The sequence below is a fragment of the Pyrgilauda ruficollis genome, unplaced genomic scaffold, assembly GCF_017590135.1.
Source record: "Pyrgilauda ruficollis isolate IOZ18807 unplaced genomic scaffold, ASM1759013v1 scaffold3, whole genome shotgun sequence".
Lineage (NCBI taxonomy): Eukaryota > Metazoa > Chordata > Aves > Passeriformes > Passeridae > Pyrgilauda > Pyrgilauda ruficollis.
Genome location: NW_024524377.1, coordinates 9,151,224 through 9,175,678, shown reverse-complemented (window position 1 = coordinate 9,175,678; position 24,455 = coordinate 9,151,224). Strand labels below are relative to the sequence as shown.

General features: G+C 42.1%; 1 protein-coding gene across 2 annotated transcripts in view; it reads left to right on the top strand.

Annotated features, from left to right (window-relative positions):
- Window positions 1-24,455, top strand: part of SLC15A2 (solute carrier family 15 member 2) — a 52,362-nt gene that overhangs the window by 20,992 nt on the left and 6,915 nt on the right. For both annotated transcript variants that reach the window (XM_041473402.1, XM_041473401.1), the window contains 14 exons: window positions 25-124; window positions 5,183-5,273; window positions 7,322-7,399; window positions 9,998-10,080; window positions 11,083-11,169; window positions 11,485-11,574; window positions 11,913-11,957; window positions 14,174-14,206; window positions 15,250-15,338; window positions 17,060-17,141; window positions 19,088-19,213; window positions 19,564-19,728; window positions 22,155-22,201; window positions 24,272-24,382. In XM_041473402.1, coding sequence (XP_041329336.1) covers window positions 25-124; window positions 5,183-5,273; window positions 7,322-7,399; window positions 9,998-10,080; window positions 11,083-11,169; window positions 11,485-11,574; window positions 11,913-11,957; window positions 14,174-14,206; window positions 15,250-15,338; window positions 17,060-17,141; window positions 19,088-19,213; window positions 19,564-19,728; window positions 22,155-22,201; window positions 24,272-24,382 — 1,227 coding nt within the window. The remainder of the gene's footprint in view (window positions 1-24; window positions 125-5,182; window positions 5,274-7,321; window positions 7,400-9,997; window positions 10,081-11,082; window positions 11,170-11,484; window positions 11,575-11,912; window positions 11,958-14,173; window positions 14,207-15,249; window positions 15,339-17,059; window positions 17,142-19,087; window positions 19,214-19,563; window positions 19,729-22,154; window positions 22,202-24,271; window positions 24,383-24,455) is intronic.

The following is a 24,455-nucleotide window of genomic DNA, read 5'->3' as shown; positions in this document are numbered from 1 at the left end:
TGATATTTTTGTTCTTGCATGAAGGGTCCTGTCTATGGTTGGTCTGTTTTTGATCGCCCTTGGAACGGGAGGTATCAAGCCCTGTGTCTCTGCATTTGGTGGGGACCAGTTTGAAGAGGAACATGTAAGACTTCTTTTCTTTCCTAAAGTCTGCAGTGTCTGCTTACTTTGTGAGGATGTTTATGTGATGAAAATCCTGTTGTGCTAGAATAAGGGCCACTTTGCTGGAAAAGACATAGTAAGACACGAGGTAGGATGGTTTGCATAAGACTTGAGAGAATCTAGATGCTTCAGGAAGGCAAAATGTCAGCAGAACAGGATTGGTACTGGAAAGGATAGGTCATAATTGCATCAAATCATCTAAATGTTAATTTGACATCAGAGTAGTTGAAAAATTCTGTCTTGCATATCACAGAGCTGTATATATCACGGATCAGCTTAACAGGGGTGATTATAATGCACTGCAGTAGAATATGGCAAATGAAAGAAAAGACTATCACCAGTCTATGCCTCTGTGGGATTTTTTTCCTCAAATCAGTCATAGTCTGTGTCTCAGATGTTGTTCAAAAAAAACTGTAGGAAATTCTAGTCTTTTGCAAGTAATACCAGAATGGTTTTGGAATATTCCAGAATGGAAAGTTCTGAAGAGTGGAGAAAATGTTTCTGTTTAGCTGTGTTTGTGCTGTGTATCCTGAGAATTGTAGTCCAGGTGCTTTGTGTCCTCATTCTCTGTCATGAGTGCTTAGCCCCTCATCTGCACTAATCTCAAACTCCCATTATTCGGAACAGGGCTAAACCAGGGATAAGGTAGTGCTTAAGGAAGCAAAGCAGGTCAGGAAGTGCTAATCCTCAGGCAAAATGCTAAATTTTTCAATTGACTTGAGGTTAAATAGATTTATGTTGACCTAACCCACAAATATAAATTTCTATTTTCTCAATGAAAAGTATTCAAATCACCAAATTGTGTGCAGGGCATTAAGTCCTCAAATATGTAGAAGGCTGCTGCTACAAAAAAGAAAATAAGTGTTGGGGTCTGTGGTGAGTAGGCTTAAACTCAAGGAGGATTATTTAGGACTGAGAGTGTGAAAATTTTTTCTAGAAATAGATCTAGAGAAATACTGGGAAATACTAGGGCCTTTGGGAGATGGAAATTCCCATCAATGGAGGCATTAAAGAAGGACATTAGACTAAAAGTGTGTCAGGAAAAGCACTGGTAAATTTGGATAAGAGCTGGCCCCTTGGACAAGGAGCCCAGTAGAGCAGTTTTCTCCTTGTCTTTTGCAATACCCCAGTATGAAGTCAACATGTAATGAAATAATATAGATTAAATAAAACATTTTGGAAAGAGTTGTGCTTTTTGCACATGAACCGAGTGATGCTGAAGTGATGAAGCTTATGATTACTAAGAAGTAACAAAACATGGGATGGTCTGTGGTCACTTGTCCAAAGCAGATCCTCCTGCAGGCATGTCTGCATGCTGTCAGTTGCACATGGTGCTTTAGGGGATGTGGCAGAAAGGGAATCAGCAATGCTCTGGTGGTCACCAGCCTCCCCAGCTGGCACTACTCTGACCAAAAGCAGGCTGGCAGCACAGCACACGTGCTTTGGGATAGCTGCATGCATCCCAGTACACAGGCATCCTGGCTTGCTGCACCAAGAGTTGTCCCAAAAGAATTCTAAGAGGTCCAACAGCAGCATTTATACAAGTGCTACTTTGATGAATACTAATGATTAATAGTGTTTATCCAGCATCTTTCAATTACCACCTAATTACAGTATGATAATATGTAACACTTATCTTCAGAGTGTTTTATAGACTTCAGCTAATGAATCTCAGCACCCCTCTCAGGCACATACATATTATTATTCCAACTTTACAACTACAGCTGCATCACAGAGAGAAAACCTGAACTGCCTGTGGTTGTGTGGGCCTGTATCCATCCTCCAGCATTTAGACTACATCTCTCCAACAAATTTATCAAATACAAAGGCTCAAACACTCACCTGTGTGCTACCTTCAAGAAAAACTAATTTAGAGAAAGAAAACTGTAAAAAGCATTCTGATAAGAACAATGTGTTCTGCTCTATTTGTTCTTTTTCAAACATTCTTTTCAAAATAGAAAGTTTTCTATTTTACCATTTTAAAATGACTTGGCCTTTCAGAGGAAACAAATGTTTTATGCTATGTGATAGGAAGTTTAAGTCATCAGAATTGGAATGCGAAGTTTTGATTTTGTAAGGAATACAAGGTTTGAGGCCAAACAGAATATTTCTTTCCTCTGGAGTGGTGTTTGAGGAGTCTTATGTTTTATTTTCTTCCACTCCAGGTAGGCTGAAATAAGTTTTAAAAATTCACTATGAAATGAAGCATTTGATTCCCCCTTAATTTTCAGGACACCAATAAACTTCATCTGAGTCCTTAAGTGCACAGGCTTATTTGTTTTGTCTGAAAACTTGGGATGAAGTAGTTCTGTGTATAAATAACTAAATTACCCCTGCTATTCCTAGAGACAAGTTTTATGTTTTGAGGTAAATGCACAACATCAATCTGATTCTCTTTTAAGTACTTCAGGAGCATAATAGTCTTGGATCTGCCACTTTGAGAACAGTACTACTACAGACAGTGATGGGGACTGATTTGGTGGGAGGTCAGATAGGGAAAACAGATTTATCTGCAGGAGATTTCCAAATGCCTTTGTCTATGGGATTAGAAGCCCAAGTTAAAAATGCCTGAACAAAATTATATTTACAATATGTTACATGAATATGAAGCTGCTGAACATATTAGTTAGGGACCAAAGCTGCTTTCAAACAGTGCAGTATGGTGTTTAAGGTGCTAAATAGCTTTCCTTTGTTTCTTTATTTTCTGGTTGCCAAGGAGATCAGGATTATCAAGTACAGTACCTTTTCTTGAATTAGCTAATCCAAATCATGTTGTTAATGTATGTCTGCTCTAAAGATTAAGACAACAGGGAGGAAATTCTTTATTCCAATCAGTATAATTTACAAGCTTCTAGGTCATTATTTTTGTAAATATTTCAGCTTTTCTGTGACCATTTTTATTTTCATCACTAAAATCTGAAAATATGTGAAATAAGGTGCTCCAAATTCTTTATGCATCACCATTCTCTTCTCTTACTACCATGTTCTTTTTGGTAATTGTTGCTCTAGACTTTATCGTGTCAAGAGTTGCATGCTTGAGTTTATCACAGCTCTCAGAAATTCTGATTTCCTCACATATGAAGGGTTAGAGACATGCCATGACAATTTGGCTAGAAGAGGAGGGTTCTACTGCACCACCTCGACAAGTCATGGGAGGGCTATCCAGGAGTGGGGAAGATTGCTGAAGCTGCTCATTTCTCTAGTTTTCTCTATGATGACAAATAACTAGTCACAAAGGTAGAATGGAAAAGAAAATATAATTTTACTAGTTTAATAGTAGAAAGTTCTGGGTTATCAAAACCACCAGCAAGGAAAGGAATATAACAGGTAGTAAGACCTACTGCTGTTCTCTATTAACCATGAGAACATGCCATTGAGATGATTTTTATAAGGCTTTCAAATCCTTTAGGCTAGGATACATAATTTAAGAGGAATGTATGGGTCAGCCCTGAACACTAGGAAATAAAATTGTGTAAAATCCAGAAGCTCAGTTGATGGGGTCTTCCTAACTGTGCTGGGTCACGGCAGAAAGCCCTTAATCCAAGTAAGGAGACCCCCAGACTCCTTGGTGGGTGGCAGTGGGAGGTGATGGGGCTCTCACCCTGACCTTCTCAGTACCCACTTCACAAGGGGATGTAAAGAGAAGCCCTCTCATACTCTCCCACCTCCTCCTCTTCCCTGCAGTAATCCCCTGTGATAAGAGGCTTCTTGCCATATGAAGAAGCAATATTTCCTGTTGGCTGCACCATTAGTTACAGGAAGTTTTGCTACATTTTTGGAGCTCAGGATTCATTACTTTACAGCTGTCCTCTTTTAGCTGCCTGCAATTCTTCATGCTTTCTCCAGTTTTCTAGCCTAGTGAATATTGTTGTCTCAGGGAGCAGACAGAAGCAGGACACGTTAGAAGAAAAGGAGACAGAACAACATTCCCTGAGGAGTTTTCTAGCACTCAGCTAAGTTAAAGCTTTGCATTCAAATGATGCTCAGGTCGTAGAGATGAGGCTCAAGGTGTCCTAAGAAGCTCTCTGTCGGGCACCCTGCAATGTCTGATGCAATTTCCCCCTCTGCGTTTATCAGCTCAGGTGTCCCAGAGCTGCTGATACACATGAGCACGGGGTGGGTCAGGTAGCCTGCTTTTGTTTCCCCTCTCTGCTGGTCCACCCAGGCACAGGGAGGAGGTTGACACTGTATACAGTGCACACATGGGAGGGACATACATGCACACGTGTGACTGTGCATGTATGTCCCTCCCACAAGCAAGGAGAGACTGCAAACACACACATTACTCCTGCACAGTGGACCAAACTCTGCGTCAAATTCTTGATTCCTTCCAAATTATGAAATATGCAGAAAGAAAGAAGATCAGCAGGAATCCTTTGATTCTATAAACTACAATATGTTACAACTTAGGTTAAATTCAAAACTCTTTCTCTTAGAGTTCATCCCTCCATCAGGCTTTTTAATTTGCTCCCCTAGATTTAATTTACCCTATTAGTTTGAGGTTTATTGGGCTCACCTTGATGGTCTCCTCTTTGATGGATACTTTTCAATTGCTGGCACTTTTTCATCTATGCTGTGATTACCAGTTCCTTAAAATATACAGGTTTCTTTTTCTATTTCCACACAGGAGAGGAGGGGAGAGAAAAAAGCTCAGACATGGAAAGAAATTATGAGCTTGTCAAACCATGCCAAATTGGATTGAATTAGGTGACAAAGGATCTGAATCATGCTACTTGTTCTGAATAAGTAAATGCTTTCCCCTCCTTCCAGTCTCACAACACTCTCAAAGCTGCAGCTTTTCCTCTGAAATGCCAAAAAGCCCCAAAGCACTTCTCGAGTAACGTGAGCTGATTTGTGTGAGCATTTACCATCACCTGAACACGAGCTTGTTTGCTTAACATTTTATGCTCTTTGTGTCAATATTTACCAAGCCTTCCTAACGAGAGAATTGATAGTGTTCAATTTGCAAGCCCAATGCTGTGTATTAGCCATGACATTGACATTGTCTCTCTTGTTTTAGACCTCAGAGAGAAGCAAGTTTTTTTCCATCTTCTATTTATCCATTAATGCTGGAAGTTTGATCTCCACGTTTGTAACTCCTGTATTAAGAGGTCAGTGTGGGTTTAGAATAAAACAATAAATTAGCTGCCCTCTAACTACTCTACTGTGCATAGTTAGACTCTTATGACAACAGAATGGCAGAAATTATATTATCTGTGGAGTGGTCAGTGTATTGCATTTACACCTTGTTAATCCTCCTGTAGCAGCATAACAGATTTATGATACCAGCAGACAATTCACAGAAATTATATTCCTGGTTGTATTTCAAAGCCAGTCCGAACTACAGAATTAAAACACGGAAGGTGGAAGGACCTATATGGTCATCTATTCTCCACTGCCAGTGAAGGACTTGGCTTCAGGTAAACTGTGGATGGGAAATGAGCTCTCCTGTGTAGTATTATGGCTGAAAAACTTAGCAGGGCTGGTTTTAAAGTCCTACCTTCTCCCTCCCATGGGTGCTGCTGACTTCTGGAGGGCTCTGTCCTGGCACTGAGGCTTGTCTGCGTGGATCTGCTTGCAAGTTTGCTGCCCTGAGCAACTAGCCTTGAAGACAAAGCACAGGCCTATGCCCCATTTAAGACCTACTTTATATTCCAGCCTGCTTGCAAAACCCTTTTTAGTTCCTGAGCCTTGCTGCACTTACTTCATTGTATTGCAGCATTTTGAAGCCAAAGGGATTGGCACACTCTAAATACGGGCACAGAGGCAGAGCAGCAGGCCATAGGTGATGGGGACAGGGACAAGGTAGTCTTCACATTTAGTTGCCTTTTTTTAAATTCCATTCCATGGCTTCCAGAAGGCTCTGTTTGTTTGGAGTGTCATTTTAACAGGCTCTTGTCTCATTTTACACCCTGCACAGGGACGGAGACAAATGCTGTATCTCTTACTCGTTCATTCTCTGGTGTCTTCAGGTCAGCATTCAGTTGGGAAGGACTTTTGCTTAAAGTAGTCAATGGGCAGATGAAAATCCAGTCTCTTCAAGCATCAAAACATGTGCCAGTATAAACTAGTTGCAACATGGAACTGGAGAGGATGGGGAAAGAGTAATATTCTTGCTAAGTATGAAATCTTTCCTTGGAAGAGCAGGAAATGCAATTTGTAGACATTTGGTATAAATACAAAATATATACTTTTAGGCAGAGAAGTCCAACTCATTTAGCATGTTAAAAGTTCAGTGTGCCCAGAGAGCCCATGCTCTCAGCTTTGTAGGATTTTAGCTAATTTTCTGAAAATAAGTAAATAAATGCTATGCATGCACACAGCTGTGCAGCTGTGATTTTCCAGCTACAACAAACAGGAGCAGCTGAGGGCTTCATGGGCTGGTCTCCTGTTAACTCTGTTGGCTTACTTAGCCATCTTGTCATTGTCCATGTAAGAATGCAGTGATGTCTAGCCCCTGGCATTCAAACACACAGCCCACTGCTGGTTTGCTGTTTGCAGCCAGAGCACGGTGCAAGAACTGACCTGGACCAAGAGGTGCAGGTTTCAGTGACCCAGAGCTCAGATTGATGCAACCCATGTTGTAACACATCTGGGTTCCTAATGGGTTGCTGCAAGACCTGACATTTGAAGAAGGCTGCCCCTAGGGAGATTGGTGGTGGTGGGAAAGGGAACTGGAGTTCGAGGGCTTATCCTGGGCTCCTACTTATACAGTGCAGGCATTGGCTTTCACTTTGTCCACTGTAGGTCGCTATGAAAACAGATTCAGGTTTTTCACTCAAGACTGATGCAGCACAGTACTGGTTATTTAGATCTAGTCAAATACAGAATGGCTTCAGGTTATTTTAAATGTTGTGCTTTTTTTCCCCAATTACAGTTCCTAGTACTTCTTTATACCTATTTGTCTGCCCCCTCCCTTCTACTGTTTGCATCAATATCCCATTATCAGCTGCTTTTGCTGGCAGACACTAACCCTGCTTCCAAATCGTCTTCATCAAGGGAGGACAAGTGTTTCAAGGAGATTCAATTCACAGTGTCAAGCACTAGCAAAGAAGATTTAAAACCAGGGGAAGTGACTGATTTAGGGAATCAAATCAAAAGCCCCAGTAACGTAAGTCTAGATGTAATGAGCTGCTTTTATTTCTGACTTCTTTTTTAGGGGATGTGAAATGTTTTGGAGAGGATTGTTATGCACTGGCTTTTGGTGTCCCAGCAGCACTGATGGTGTTGGCACTTGGTGAGTGGAAATAGTGGTAATAGGAGTTACCAGTTTTGAGTCCATGGATAGATGAGAAAATGCACAAATTCACTAAGTCTGGATGGATACTGTGATGGGAGATGAAAGGGTTCAAGGTCACCTAACAATTCCCCAGTTCAGAACAGCAATAAATATCAGCAGTTGATTGATGGTGGGCTGAGCATGGTTTTACTACAATCTTTTGTTGTGATATTGTTAAGGGGGTGGTCTCCTGGATGCTTCACACTATAATTGCTTTGCTCTAATGCAAAGGAAGGCACCAAAATTATTCTCCTGATGGCTTGCAGCTTTGCCTATGCGCAGGCATGACCTTTGAACTGCAATCTGAGCAGTCCTTAGAGATCCCCAGCTTATAGAAGAGAAGCTTAACATGGCACTTCTAACCTTTCCATGGGCTTCCTGCAGCTCAGGGCCATCTTCAATGGCTCAGACTTCTGCTGCTGAATCTGTGTGCTGCAGAAGGAGCTAGATGAGATGTTAGTTTGTTCTGAACTGTCTTACTTTACTTGGCTGAAGTAATTCCCACAATTGCAGTGACAGCTTATTATTATGTTGCAATAAAAAATCCTTATTATCCAAGTGTCAGGAGACAGCCACAGTCCCTGTGCTTCTTAATGCTTGCATCTTAGCCCCATTAATGTACTTGTCAAGATTTCTTCTTCAACCTTTATGAAACATTCAACAATCTCTCCATTTTCACTGTTACTCCTTGGTAGCCAGTACAGAGGACATCCCATCAGCTTTAGTTTCACAGCTGCAAGCTGCTGAGAAGTTCTTTATTATACTGCATGTGTGAGCTTTTGACACAGCATAGGGTGACATCTCATTCAGCTTGTTACCTTCACTGAGAGACCAAGCAGTTGTGTGATTTCACTGCAGCATCTGGGATTTTGAAAAGTCCCCCAGAGAATGTGAATGCTGCTGTCTCCACTCAAATTTCCATCAGGGAGAAGAATCAGGAAACTGAAGAAATTTCATCAGGTCACAGCTAAGGTTGCAGCAATTATTTCAAAAAAGTGCATGGTCACGGGCCTGAGAAGGTTCTGTTTTCCCCTGTGGCCTGTTCCTATCAGTTTAGGGCCACCCTGTGTGCACCATGCTGTGATGAATGTTTCTAATAGAGCAGTAGTTGCCCAGGGGAAAATGAACGTGTAAATATTGCAGTTTCAGTGAGGGCATCAGTGGAAATGTGTTTTTAGCTAGTGTCCTGCTGCCAGATTCCACATCTTGCCTGGCAAAGCAGCGCTCTGTTCTTTTGTAACATGCTAAAATGCTGTGGGAAGTGATATATTTGACTATGTGAGTAGCATGAAGAACTGGAGAAAATACCCTTTTGGCCCTGACTGGCCCTCTCCCTGTGTTGATGGAAAGCAAGGATAGATTTAGAGGCAGATTTGGAGTGAGATTTTCTGGGCTGCTACTGTTCCTGAAGGATGGGGTAGATTGATACCATTTAATTCCAAATTCTAAACCTAATGCAGGAACTTCAGTTCCCAGAGGAGTCAATGGCATCATCAAAACATGTTTCAGCAAACCTAATGGATAACGTTTTTAAAAGCACCAACACATCTTCACAGGGAGATGCTAAAAAATAGGTAGTATAGCTACCCTCTCTGGGTGAATTTGCACAAATGCAAAGGATTAGGCTACTCACCTAAACTGACTTCAGAGGTCTCTCAAGTTCTGCAAGTCAAACCTGGATGCTAAAGGTCTTCATAGTTAGATGAAAGCAAAAGTGAGTTCCCTGCAGTGTCTCAGGCCTCCTGTGTTAGGATGGAAGTACCTGCTATTCTCCACTGCCTGTGGACTGACCCAGACAATTGGGTTAGTTTTAAAAGTTCAGGTTAGTTTATTATATGGATTTCATGCTTAGTTTTAAGGTGCTTCTCCCTACTAATCTCTTTGGAATTCCAATGTCCTCAAAGACTCTCATAGAGCAGGATAAATGATACACAATCAGGTAACTCCACCTCTGACAGGATTTTGAAGTCTCATTCTTTGTGCTTTGGGGGAGAAAACCAAGATAAAACAGTATCTTAAATTGTATATCCCCTTGTGTAAACCATAAATTGAGGTAATTTCTGTTAACATCTCTGTGTGAGGCAGGGATCTTTGGGCAGTTTCCATTGAAATGTGTGTGAGATGCAAGTGCACAGAGCCTGTGTTGTATCTGGTTTAATCCTCACAGGTTTCCCATGGGTGAGGGTTGACTTCCAACATCAGGTGCAGCAGTTCAACGTGGATTGTACTATAAGTTTAGTCTACAAAAAACATAACAAAGTGAATTTTCAAAGTTTTGATTCCCAGAGTGAATCAGATGTGGAGGTGCCAGAGCAGATATTAGGACAGTGGTGACTTTCTAGGGATCACACTGCCTCTTGTAGGATGTTGCATTTTCTTCCACCTGCAGGCATTAAAGAACTCCTTTATATCTGTTTAGTTAGAAGGGCGATCCTGTGTGCCCCAAGGGCAGAGCATTTCTGTTGAATACAGGGGTGGGGGTTCCTTCCCAGAAGCCAGTGCAGGATTGAGTTTCAGCCATGTGAATCCCCATTTGGATAATAATATTTTTTTCAGTTGTGTTCATTGCTGGAAGTGGACTATACAGAAAAACACCACCACAAGGAAATGTCTTGCTGGAAGTGTGCAAATGCATCGGTGTAAGTGTGTGTAATTTTTTTTTCATGTGTGAGTCAGCGATTGCAGTCCAAAAAGGTGCAAAGGGAAAGGGGAGGTGACTTTTGGAGTTCTTCTCAATGCTGCTTTGGGATGTTTTGCTGACGAGCTGTAAGGAATTAGAAACACATTTAGGTCCTAGTTTATTTCTTCAGCATTTCAATTGTTTTCCCTTAGCTCCATGAACTGTTCAGTTGATGTCCACGTAGTAGAACCACATGTGGCAGATGCTGGTGGAAACTGAACTGAAAGCAAAATTCAGAAACTCAGAGAGTATCAGATATAGGACTCCATTTTTTTTTCAGTTGAATAATTTTTCTGAACTTTATCAGTTCAGCAGACAGTAATAGCACACATTCACATTATGGACATTCAGCATGTTCATGTAAATGCAAGAGACACTTGCTGAAGTTGCATTAGAGCCTTATAAATTGTTTTTCATGGTGTGTGAGCTGAATACAGTATGTGAAAAATACTCTCTTATTATTAGGTGGATAATGATGTTTCTATTTCAGGAAGCTGTCGCTAACAGCAGATGTTTTCTCTTTATCTAGGTCAATTCTAGTGCCAAATTTACCTTGGGGAAACAGGCGGGATCTTAAAGACAGGATTTCTAAGTGAAGTCTGCCACTTTTTTTGCCAGTGTGGCTCAGTATGTTCAGTGACTGGAGCACACAGCATAAACAGGCCAGGAGCTGGACTTCAATGACCTTTGTGGGTCCCTTCCAGCTCAGGCTATTCTAAGATTCAGTGATTCTATGATTCATTCCTCCATCATACCTTTAATCAACCCGTATCATAGAAACTTCCCTGCGGACAATTCATCATAAAGCCTCCAATCTGAGATTTTAGAGGTATCCAGCAACCCACCCCCCTCAATGTTCTGGCACTACTTACATTTGGAGATGGGGAAAGTAGCCTTGAGTTGGGAATGTGACAAGGGCAGGTACAGCATGAGTGAGTTACTCGCCCGTTTTTCTCTCTAGTTTGCTATTAAAAACCGGCTGAAAAACCGCTCCCGTGAGATTCCAAAGAGAGATCACTGGCTGGACTGGGCTTCAGAAAAATACTCAGTAAGTGATGCTCTGCTTGGTAGGTTTGGAGTGGGAAGGGGGAGTCTGGCAGACAGACAGGGAAGACAGTAAGACTGGTCTGGCTACATCATTCCTCACATGCATTTTCCTGTCCCTTCCCACATCTGTACTCTCCTGACCCTTAATGGACAGTTTAGGTGCTGCACTGAAATGTAGAAATGCAAACATATCCAGTGTCTCAAGGAAGTGCAATGAAGAACTGCCATGCAGAAAGAAATAGGAGTTATGCTTTGTGGCTTGAATCACCTCTTGGCTTTACACCCCTACCTTACCTTTTTGCTTGTTCCCTTTTAGAAACAGCTGATCGCGGAGGTTAAAATGGTGACTCGTGTTCTCTTCCTCTTCATACCACTGCCAATGTTCTGGGCCCTGTTTGATCAGCAGGTACAGTACTGTGGGTACAGCTCTGCCTGCCAGCCTCAGCTGGCACCTCTGTCCTTTTGGGGTAATATGAAAGCATCCTGGGGACACAGTGGGCCACACTCCTACCAAGTGTCCAGGGCCTTCCACCATCACTGCTGGTCAGCCCCTCAGAGTCCTGCCAGGTGTCTGGCACAGGAGAATGAGAGGGGAGAATGTGCCCTGCCTAATGACAGGTGTTGCAGGGAAGGGAAGGAATAGATGGGAAATAAGCCCTCCATCGCTGTCATCTTCTCTGTCCCCGTGTTTACTAGCCCCATAGAACATCTTGAAGGCTTCACTGCTGTCTGTTTTCTGTTTAGGGATCCAGGTGGACTTTGCAAGCCACAAAAATGAATGCTGATTTTGTAAGTACTTAATGTCATCAGGGCTGGTAAGACTAGTAGTAACATCCCTGCTCTTGCTTATTAACCGGAGTCTTGCAGTACTAAGAGCGTCTGCTTGGTGAATCTGGGTGAGTCTCACTTTTGGTGATTAGAAGCCAGAGGCTCTGTTCATGCAGCCATGTTCAGTTCATCACAGCTCATCTCAGCTAGACGTGAGGGCTGGGGAGCCATCAGCAGCCTGCAAGGTCAGGGGTGCTGACCTGCTGGCAGCCAGTGGCTCTGAGACCTAGAGCAGGTAGGATTTTCAGCCTGCTGCCCCTATGGAAGCCAGACAACTCACTCAGCCTTTTTAAGGTGTGACTAGAGCTGTTGTACATTCTGCACTGGATCACTTGGTGATACATTAATGAAGCCTCTCAAAACCAGCAGGACTCTTGTGTGTAGGTTAAAGATGCAATAGGGATTAATTAGCTAGTTTTTGTAAAGTTCTTCAAAGGTGTGAATGGCAAATGGTGCAGGCTACAGTAGCAGATAAATGCAGATCAGCTATCTGCCCGAAGGAGTCTCCGCACTGGGCTGTTTTTCAGACATAAATGTTTTAACAGGCCATCTAGATCTTGCCTGCAGATGCTCACATCAAAATCTAGGATTGTAGGATTCCATTTTCCAGTTTAAAATTGTCTTAAGGCCACAAATTTTAGACCTTCTATGTCACTCCTGTAAAAAATTGGGCTCTCAATATGTGATACTCATTAGGCTTAATTAGTTCAAATGAGGCATGAAAAAGACTACACCTTGGGTAATATTTATCCACCTTAGAAAGACAGAACAAAGTCCATGCAGTCTATGTGATGTATATCTAAAACATTTGTTTTCTGGTGTTTTCGCTCACATGCACTTAGTGATCCATTAGCAGGAGAGCTAAGTATCACCAGGTGTCACTACTGGCATCTCTCAGGTGAACAAAGATAGATTCAAGGCTTTTTTTTTTTGTCACACCAACTTGGATAGCTCCTTTTGTTTCAGTCTCCTCTGCTCTGCCCTTATGAGCTGCCCCACTTCAAGAAGGTGAAAATTAACTGCAGCATCGGGGTGATTCCACCCTTAGGCTTGTTGGAGTTCATGTTTGTAATACTCTGTGACTTTCTCTTCAGTGGACAAGGGCTCAGCTGGGAAGTCTGGAGTCAAACAGGGAATGATTTAGCGTCAGATGAAGTTTGCAGGCTCATTTCCTAATGGCAAATTTCTATACTGTGTGCAAAGTAGCAGGAGGGGGTATTTGCCTAGTATTTTTCCACTCTCCCAGGAGGCAGCTGTGTCTAGACTCACAGGCAGCCAGTCTAGACTCAGCTCAGGACAGGACTGGCAGACAGGGGAGAACCCCCCCAGCATTTTCTTGGAAATACATTATTTCCTTCCTAATTTCTTCCCTCCTGCACCCTTCCATCTTCTTTGTCTTAATTTCAAATGAAAAGCATTTCCTGGAGTTCAGAAAACCACCAGTCCCTCCCTAGAGACAAGTCCATGGTTCCTTTTGGAGTCTGGCATCCATCCATCCATCCATCCATCCATCCATCCATCCATCCCTGTTGACCCTGCCCATTTCATTTGTGGAGGCTGGGATAGTGATGCAAGTGTGAGGCACCTCTAACAGCCTTGAGGATTCTTGCCTCAAACCTAGAAGCTGCAGTTGTCCAAAGCCTGTTAGATACAGATGGGGGGAGGAAAGAGGTGTTTGTGCAGCCCCGTGGCTCAAGGATGGTCTTTCATTATCCTTTTGGAAACCTGGGAGAAATGCCAACAAAGCTCACAGGGTCCTGAAGTTTGGGAACACTCTCTTATAGGATTGGGGCTTTTCACTTCATAGAAGCAGGGAGGGAAGAAGCTCTAAGCTTGCCTCCCAGCTTGGACACTAACACCCCCACTCTTCTCCACTCACCTAGTTCATGGCTCAGCCAGCCTGAAAGATGGGCCTCAGTACCTGTCATGAGCTGTGTCACAGCTGCCAAATACCAAGGATTGAGTGCAGCTTCCTTCTGCAAAATTATCTTATTTAACACTGTGTCCTTAGACAAAAAGTGTCAAGAGCACAATATCAGCTGCTAAAGCCAACATAAAGCATTTGAGGAAGCAACCACCTTGGCTGAAAAGGCCTCTCTGGGACCGATTGCTTATTTACCATATGCACTGATATGTTATAGTGTTTATGAATCACTTGGAATGTCTTTTTGTTTCAGGGAATATATGTCCTTCAGCCTGACCAAATGCAGGTAAAAGATATTACAGGGTAGCAAATAACTCTTAGAATGTATCTTCTTCTTTCATTTATATTTTTCTCATTGGACCAGTGGCCATTCTCTGCTCCTTTTCAAGGTAATAGCAGTGCTCCTGCTGGTTGCTGTGGTGTGGCCTGTGCCTTATTGTTCACAGGCTGTTTTGCAAGCTTGGGGTTCAGAAGACCCCAAGGAAGACCTAATGCAGAAGTTGACTCCTGCAGGCTGCATGAACCACCATAATAATTCTTCAGCTAGTGCTGGCATGTGGAGAATACAACCTGTATCTCCTTTTAACAGGCTCCTATCGTGGGATGAACATTATTCTTGAAATATGTTTGATTCCTCCCTTTCTGCAGGATGGATGAAAACATGAAAGCAAGATGGTGCTATGTTGTCACAGTTGATTACAATTCTTATGGTGAATAGCTCTGGAGAAATTCAAAGCTCTTCTGTTCCCTGAAATCTTCCTTTGGAACAGAAACAACATTTCTCCCTCCTTGTTCTTCATTGCTCTCTATTTTCTTGCTCAGCCACTTCTGGCTGGCAGACAAGCTGTGCTCCCACCAGGAGAAATTTTGCTCCTGAGGGATTACTTGGTTGTGTTGAAGTGTGAGAAATTGCCAATCTCACAGAATAGTGCCTGTTCCTCTGGGATTTTGCTGGAGTCCCAAGATGTTTCCATTGTTGCTGATTTGTTGTGAAGTCCCACCACAGCACCAAAGGTCACCTGTCTCTATTGTCAGTGGGGTTTGTACTCTTTAAAAACATCATGTTTCAGCTCTTTCTCCAGGGAAACTGGGCCAATAATGCTTGCTTGCCACTTGGAGAGGAGGATATGAACAAAATGTATTCATGTCTGTGAAAACTAAATAGCAGAAGCTGTTAAGTGCAAACTGTGGTTATATTTTTAAAGGAGGTTTTAAGTGTTTGTCCACGTCCCTTCTGTAAAGGATTTCTTTCTGGAGGACATTGCTTTATGGGTTTAATTATTAAAAGTTGTTTTCTAGTCACTGAACTCCCATTCTTTTGTATTGCAGTTCCTAAATCCACTTCTTATTCTTGTCTTCATCCCAATTTTTGACCTTGGGCTCTACCCCCTGATAAGCATGTGCAAATTGAATTTCACGTAAGTACTTGGGGACAATGCAGATGCATCTGTGCTTTTTCTTTCGCTGTAAGTGTGCAGAATAGTTTTTAAGGAAGAGAAATGCAAATTTCCATTTACCTTTCCCAATGCTTGAGTATGCTTCAGTCCCAAGAGGCAGCATCCCTCTCTTCCACAGAAGGAAGTGACTCATTTCCTCATGGAAATGCCAGAGGGTAAAACCCAGTGATGTTGGATTCTGCTCTGTACAGATTTTTCCAAAAGCATATACAAGTAGACTCATTTTGAATTTGATCAACGTGTTTTCCACCTTGTTTCCCAGGTCATGCCTAAATAATTCCCTCCCTGAAAAGTCCCCATGGGACCAAATTCATGGTCCCATGCTGGCTTGGATCTGAACCAGTGAGTGCACAAGGAGATTTCCATATGAGCCAAGCATTTTATCCTTAGTCTATGTTAGCAAGAAATGCAGTGTAATAGGAGCAGACCTTGGGTTGTTTGTGAGACCCACTTTATGCAATTTGTGTGAATTAACTTCAGAGTATCTGTATTCTGCCTCTGTGGACTGATGCCCTGTAGCAGTGGAAGTACATTATGTGCACTCTTGGAGTGCCTTTGTCACTGGAGTTTCAACTGAAAGGAGACAAGTTTCCATGCTCCAGCACCACTTCTGCATGTGAGCCATAGCATGGGAAAGGATAGTGAGTGGGGTGACTGGCTTAAAAAGCATGTTCTTAATCCAAACTAAAATGCTGGCCAGACAAAACCACATAAAATGGGGGTGGCAGGTGCCCCAGAAGCCTTCCCCTTCACCCTGCTGGTCCTTTCCCACCACGCTGAATGACTTGCACCTGAAGACATATCAAAAATATTGTCCTGGTGTCCCTTGGAGAATACACATCAGAGGCTGTGCTTCTCCCTGATACCATGTGAGCCCATGGCCTGGACTGTGCCTTGACTTGGCAGAAAACTTCCTGCCTGATGGCCAGCTCACAGAGTAGTTCACCCAGCAGCACAAACTCAAGAACCAACCAAGACTGAATGCCAGGACTAAAGACCATTGCAAAGAGTGGAGACCACTGAATCTAGAACCAGATTTGTCTCAAATCTCAACACTCAACTCAATACTCAGTTTGAATCTGCTGTTCTGGACTTGCATTATTCTGATTTATATCAGATTTTCTCACGTAATTCTGGTAAAGTTGCACTAGCTTTGCCTTGAGTTTAGAAGAAAGCTTTTTATTTTCTAGAAATATAAATGGATTGGCATGAGAAATAACCCAGAATGAGGCCCCAGATGGTCAGAAACTTTGATGACATAAACTACACATTTTTCTGTTCCTCATTCCCACTGCTAAATAGAATGTTACTTTCCTTTTGCCTTTCCCAAAAGGGACTTGAAGATACATAATTTCTGGTGCTCCTTCCAACATCATGGATTAACATAATGTCATGAGCTATTCCCACTAGAAGAGCTGGGAAAAAGATAATATGAAACTTGCAAGGAAAGAACTTCTTTTCATGGCATATCAGTTTTAATTGGCCTCAGTGCTGGCCTCATGCAGAATAATAAAATAGTTTTAAGTTAAGAGATTGGCAATTTAAACAACCTGTCATCCTGAGTGCCACCTGTTGGACAGTTTATTACATGGTTTTCGCACATCTTTGGCTCTGAGGAATGGTATTCTATAGTTTAAATTACTTTTTTTTCCTTAATGGCACCTCTTTCATTTGCTCCATAGACCTATTAGGAAAATGGCAACAGGTATGATCCTTGCAGGGCTGGCATTTGGACTTGCAGCTGTTATAGAAGTCAAAATAAATGTAAGTAAAGCACAAGGCATTCCTCAGAAATTCTTTCTTTCCATGGGGTGTAATTATTGATGTCTGGTAGATAATCCTTTAAGCCATTGTGCTCCTTGGTCAAACTTTGTAATGTTTTCTTTACAATTGGGCATACTGATCCAGTTGCTAATGATAATTCTTACCTTGTCTACTTTTCCCTCTCTTTGTCTCTGTGTCTTTCTTTCTAGTCTTTGCAGTTTTCCTGTGCTGGTCATCTGTATTGGTCTATATTCTAGATTTCCATCGTCAAAGTGCTTGACAGACATCTAGTTAATGCTAGTGATTAATTTCCAAAAGGTAGTCTGTTCTCTCTCCTATTTCTTGCTGTAGCTTGCCTATACTTTTCTGTTTGGGGTCTTTTGTGTGTGTGTGGTCGTTTTGGTTTTTTATTTAATTGTTTTAAAATTTTAAAATGTAATTACTTTCCTGCTTTATGATGGGAATGGCTTTTTTTACAAGCCATATTGTTTCTCTGGGGGGGCAGGTGAATGCTGACACAGGCATCAGGGACTGCCAGGCATCCCCAGAGAGGATGGCAGCACATCTCTTATAAATTCCATGTTAGCTCCTACAGATTGGTACTGTTTGTTTCTGGCTCATGACCAGCATTGTGTAGACTTTGGCTGACCTTTGTCTCACAAAAGTTACTATAGGATTAATTTTTGAAGCTTCTATGTGTACTTAAAACGTTCTGTTAGAGTGGCTGGCTCACAGCCCTGGATTAACATCTGCTGGTTCCTCAGGTGAATCCCCTAATGAGCCTCCCACTGAAATGAGACTGTGTGGGTTCAGGTCGTTTTTCTGATCTCTTTATGTGAGCAAAGAAATGCTCTCATTGCCACCACCAGAATCTCTGGCCAAGCACCAAAGTTTGCTCTGGCTGTGGGTAACTCCTCTGGGCAGAGGCAAGGTGAGTTAGAGGTTCCCTTCTGCCTGTACATGAAAATTTTACCCTAAAGGCCATTTTAAGATCTAGCAAAGAAGAGGATAAGATGGTCCACCCTCACTTGACTGTGGGCAGCAGAAGTGAAAAGCTACAGTAATGGAATTTGGTGAATAATATTAGCAAGCCTGTTGGTCCAGAGCAGCATGTGGATACAGGAAAATCAGCTCATTCTGACTTCTTTGGTAGTGTGTCTCCCCACCCAGTTAGGTTCAAAATTCCCTGCCTGAAATACCCAAATTATCAGATAAGATAGAAGAAAAATAAATAGCTCTTCAGTATGGCTGGCAGCTACTTGAAAATAAAATGAGAAAAAAAGAGAAGTTAAAAAAAATATTAGCTCTGCAGGTAGTACAAGGCTGACACTGATTGATGTACTCTTTCTAGGAAATGATTCCTGGCAGAAGGAGATACCTCAGTGCTGGAGGCATCAGCTTACCGCTCTCAGAAAACAAGAAATAACATCTATACAGTCAGCTGTATAGATAGCAAGGTGTCCAGTAATGCAAAAGCTCTGATTACAGACATGAAGCTGGACTTGGATTTTCAAAACTACTTAACTTCTGATCTGATTCTTTTCCCAGTCACTGACTGCAGTGGGTAATAATTATTCTGGTCACTGCTTTTGAAAGCTAAGCACAAATTTTTCCATTCTCATGTGGCAGTTGGTTAAATCCAGGCACGAGGGAGCTGTATAATGAAAGCTGTGACATTCTTCTACCTCCTCAGTAGGTGTGTAGTCTGTACACTTAGTGGTGTGAAGAGCAATTTTTGGGAGGAATGATGGGTTGGCCATTGAGCTACTATGAGGAAACCTCCCTAAAAATTATTTATGTTCAGTTTTCTCTGAGTGCAACTTCTGTTGAGGAAGGGATGGAAAAGTGTCATTACAGAGAGGAAGACTATTATGGCTAAAAATGAAGAGATATTAAAGTGCTAATAAAGCATACAGATGGCACTTAAAGCCTTTTACTTTAATTAGGAAACCGATATGCCTCGACTTGTCTCAAAAGAAAGTTTAATTCGGGTCCTGAATTTGGCAAAGAACCCTGTTCAAGTGACAATCCAAGACAAGGACCTATTTCAGCAGCCTGTGGAGTCTTTTCAGGTAAGCATATATTTGGGACTGAAATGCCTGACTTGCATGTCATTGAAGAAAGGATGGAGTTTTTTTCAGGCATTTTCTAATAAAGCCCACAGATGCAAAAGCTTGTTCTGCTCTATCACCTCAGAAGTGCATGGGAATAGCTTTACAAATGAAGCATAATATCTGTTATATGAAACAGAAATTGAACATTTGGAGAAGAATTTCCCTGGCAAAGCATACACCTTACATTCACCTGTAATTAGGAATAAAGGATAACAGGATTAAAAGAGAGGGTCGTGTTGTACCCGGTAGGAAAATACAAATCCTTTCTTATCTGAAGAAAGTGTAACCAAGTTTATTTTCTTCCACAGAACCCAGCTGAGTACTCAAAATTAATATTGAATGGAGAGCAACAGAGCCTTCACTTCACCCTGCAACATCAAGGATTGACTCTTGCTTTTAACTACACCGTGAAGGAAAAATCAGTATACAGCTTAATTGTTTTTGAGGCAGAAGGAAGCCTATCAAGCCGCTTAGTGAGTGTGGGAGTGAAGTGTAAATACAGTATTAATTCAATGGCTGGGATGCTACAATGGGGTAATAGGCTCATTAATTCATTTACTCAGTTGCAATGTCTGTCTGATTGCTCTCAGATGGTCTAAACCTCACTTCTTAGCTAGAGGCACTGGATCTGTACACATTTCTGTTGGTTGATTAATAGAGGCGTTGTGGCATCTGAGAGTTTCTGGGCACACTTTAATCCACTGAGTGCTGCTGTGGGAGAGCAGAGTCATGCCTGCTAGGCAGCAGAGCTGGAGAAAGCTGGGGAAACAGGGCCAGAGGTTTTCCCCCAAAGATGGCTCTATAAAGCAAAGATGCTGAAGAGGCTCTAGGGCTGGCCATGGAATAAAAGCATCAGAGGAATGATTCTGGGATTAGTTATTGCAAATGTTTAGTGAAAAAGCACAGAAGGCCCATTTGTTTTGCTGAACAGAATAAATAATTAAGCTCATTTCAGGCTCTGCAGCAGAGCTGGCTGTATTTGGACTTTTGTGTATTTCTGCAACAATCAGAGAGGGACATATGGGATGTGTAGGGCAGATTCTGATATCTTTTGTGCATAGCTGTATCCTAAGAAGCTGTCTTGAAATTCATGGTGTTATTGCAAATTGTGGCAGGTGTGTAAATGCCATCAGAATCTGTCTTCATGCTAAAATATCCATTCTCTTTGCAGTTCCTGAAACTTTTACCTTGCAGGGTAGCCACACCAAGCATTCAATATTATATAGTAGAAACCATATAACTTTTTTGAAATTAATTTAAAGAATTTATTTTGTCATAACATCAGGATTTTTTGCTGATGATCAGACTTCATGGTTTGGAGGCTAGGACTCAGTGTCACACAAAATTAACTTTCCCTGTGACACTGAAATCTTTGTGCTGTTTCTTTAGGAAATGGATACTTGTGATTTTCATACAGTCTTTAAGAAGCAAAAACCTGCAACAGGCTTGGAGCATATCAGTCTCAGAGCTCCAGTATATCTATGCTGCCCCAGCTGTCTAGACTGTGCTTAAATTAATGCCCACCCTGGCATAGGCAGGCTCTCGTGTGCTGGGAAACATCTGTGCTGTTGGGTGATGCTATTGACCTGTCATTCACAGCTCTAGATACGGGAGATGTGGAAGACAGCATGGTAAATGATACTTTTCCAGCACTGCAACACAAGGAAAGCAGTGCCAGCATCACTGCTGTGTTGCAGGGCTCACCCTTGAGTTACCTCCCTCACTGCTGGACTTGGCCCACTCACTCAGGTGGGAGTGCTTTCCTGGAAGGATCCTAGCTGAAATTGGTTTCTTCTCCTTTGTGGGCTGTTGAGTAGGCAGGAAATGAATTTGAGAGCTCTGGGGATCATCAGTGAATACGAGTAATAGTTTGGCTGGTCTGTCTGCAACGAACTAGAGTATTCATCCCCATGTGTCTCCCATGGAAAAAAAATGATGTTGCCGTTTATTATTTATTGCTCTGACATTTATTATTCACTGTGGCTATTTATTATTTAGGGCATATGTTATTTGTGGGTAGCATATTACTCTGAAGTACAATAGACATTAATAGATATACTGAAATTCTGGATCCTTGGTCTCAGAAAATCAGGGTTTTGCATCAGGAAAAAAAGTGTTGTGAAAGGGACAGGAAACTTTGAGAGAGAGCCAGTTTCTAAAGTCCCTTTTGGCTTGCCTGGGTTCCATCTGGGTTCTAGCTGTGGCCTCCAGGAGAGAGACTCTCACTCCCCAGTGTGCCCATCCCCAGATGGCCATTGCAGGGATCTGTCTGCAGGGATCTGTTTGTGAGCACAAACAAGCATCTTGGTTTCTCCTACTCTCTGCCTGCACATTAAAACAGTTTAATCTCTTGAGTACTGAGGATCAGGGAAAGCATGAGAGGCATGATCATCAGTAGAGTAACGTAGCATTTCCTCTCAGCTTTAGACTTCTGTGAAGTCTATGAGTATGACAAGAATCAGGGTCTGAAAGTTAGGCATTTGCAGATTTTGTAGGAGTGAGGCACTTAAGTTTAATTGTAACTAGTCACTGAAAGATGCTAATGTGGATAGTGCTCTCTTGCTATCTCAATATCAAGAAAAGTACTTTTTTTGGAGAGTGTTACATGCCTCAGTAGAAGGCTGACTGGCTAAAACTCAGTAGCCTTTGTTACGGAAGCGATGAGGAGAAAAGGTATGATCTCATCTTAAGCCCTTGCAGGAGATGAAATTTTGCCACTGGCTTCATTGTACCAGGGCTCCCCAGCTGTGGCCTGATGTAAAGCTTATGTGAGAGTCCAGTGGATTTCCACAGGCTTTGCAGGACATGTGTAACTCTGCAGCCACCACTGTTGTCTGCCACACATTGTAAGGCAGCATTAATAAATATGTTTGATGGTTTTTTTTCTTCCTCTCTTTAGATTACAGACTTGGAAGCAAAGCCAGAAAATGGTTTGGCAGCTGTTAGGTAGGAATGGCTTTTTTTTTTTTTGAGGATTTGGTGGTGGTTGGGTGAGGGAAAGTGCTTTTGTCTGATGCATCTGTATGTAACATAGCCCAGATGTTCTTGGGTTGGAATCCAGTCCACACTTCTCATGCAAGACTTGGGTGTCAGCTGTGGAGGCTTGACAGAGTGTCACCTCCCACACATGCCATGCAGAGCTGAGAACTATTGCTGCTCACTGCCTAGGATAGTCTGGGCTGTGATGGCAACATAAAAGAGCTCCTTCCTTGGAAAAGTGGCAAATTCATCTCACTGATGAAAGGGAAGCAGCAATTTGGATAGGAGCTGTTGCTATGTCCTTTGCAAATTGGCTAACCCATGATGTTCACCCAAACTCATGCAGAAGTGTCTACTAAATTGGATGCAGCAACAATTTTACATCCTCATAAACAATTCAGCTGGGCATTGGGTTCTGCTTAGTTCACTCTTCCCAATTTGAGCTTGTCCATTTAGTCCATGAACACTCCTGTTCTGGTTTGTGCTGGCTGCTGAGGTGCAGAAGATGCAAATTTGCAAAAAAAACCCTTAAAAAACAAAACACAGTAAGCCACCAAATAAAAAACAAACAAACAAAACCCCTCAAAAAACCAGTATTCCAGCTAGACTTTCTAGAGGATTTGGGCAAGGTGAAATTAGGAAAAAAACAAAACAACAAAATGAACCCACCACCAAATAAAAACAAAAAAACCCCAACCAAACAAAACAAACAATGTCCAAGACCTCTATCTGAAAACCTGTGTAGGCAAACTAGAAGAACAGTATCTCTTCATAGCCCTGTACTTGTGAAGGTTTCTACTGACTAAACACCCTTGAAGACTTGATTCAGTCAGAATTTTTTTTATATTTTCTTGTGAAGATTTTTGACAAAATCCCCAGACTTTCCATTTAAGAATTTGTAAAGAAGTTTCACTAGGAAGAAACTATTTTTGCACTAAAAATTTACTTTTGTTAAGCACTTGACTAACTTCAGGGATTTCACCCCCATTTAAAGAACTGAAAACAAAAATATCTTAAAATATAGGTCAAATGAAAAGGGTTTGGTTTTACTATCAATTTTTGACTTGTCAGAGGGAAACTGTCTTTTGTCTATGAAAGAACACCAAACAAACTGTTCCCATATAAGTTCTAGTTTTGGTGAAGATATCTTATTATGCTAGAAAACTCCTTGCCACTTGTAGAAGCTCTTTGCCAGCATGGTGCACCTGCTCATCAGGATGCACAACTTCAGAGTTTCCTGTGGTAGGCTGAGACTGCCCCCTCACACAGCCATGGAACTGTCACCATAGTGTCACAGAATGGTCTGGGTTGGAAAGACCTTGAGATCACTCTGTGCCAACACCCCTGCCATGGACAGGGACACCTCCTGCTAGACCAGGTTGATCAAAGCCCAGTCCAGCCTGGCCTGGAACATTTCCAGGGATGAGGCATGCACAACTTTGTTGGGCAACCTGTTCCAGTGTCCTGCCACCTTCATAATGAAGAGATTCTCCCTAAAATCTAACATGATTTAACCCTACCCTCTTTCAGTTTAAAGGCATTCCCCCTTGTCCTATAACTCCATACCCATGTAAGAAGTCCCTCTCCAGCTCTCATGTAGGATCTCTTCAGGTACTGGAAGGTGCTCTGAGGTCTCCCTGGAGCTTTCTCTTCTCCAGCCTGAACAGCCCCATCTCTCTCATCCTGTCTTCACAGGAGAGGTGCCCCAGCCCTCTGATCATCTTCATTGTCACCTCAGAATTTGCTGCAATCTTTGTTGGTCTCCGAGACTGGATTGCCAGGAGGTTCTAGACCACAAAAAGTGAGGGACACTTTTCATAGAAAAGAGAGTAAGAGGGTAAAATTGTGCAACAAGGAAAATAATCTTGTATTGAAAAACTAGGCAATGAATCAGACAAATATTTTGGAAACTTGCAGAAGAGACTCATAACCTTATGGAATTACAGAATGCTTTGGGAGAGTATGCAAACTTCTAAAGTGTCTGCTGTTATTCTTCTGCCCTGTCTGACAGGCCAATGAAATATGGTTTCTTTGCAGATTCATTAATGGTTTGAGCCAAGATGTCAACCTCACCATCGATAGCAAAAGGTTTATTGCTGTTCAGAAAAACTACAGTGCTTCTGAGTACTCACTGCTGGAGAGGGATGTGTAAGTCTCTCTTCCTGAGCTGAAGGTCTTTGCTGAGGCATTTCCTTGGGTACAAAGAGACTTTTCTCAGCCT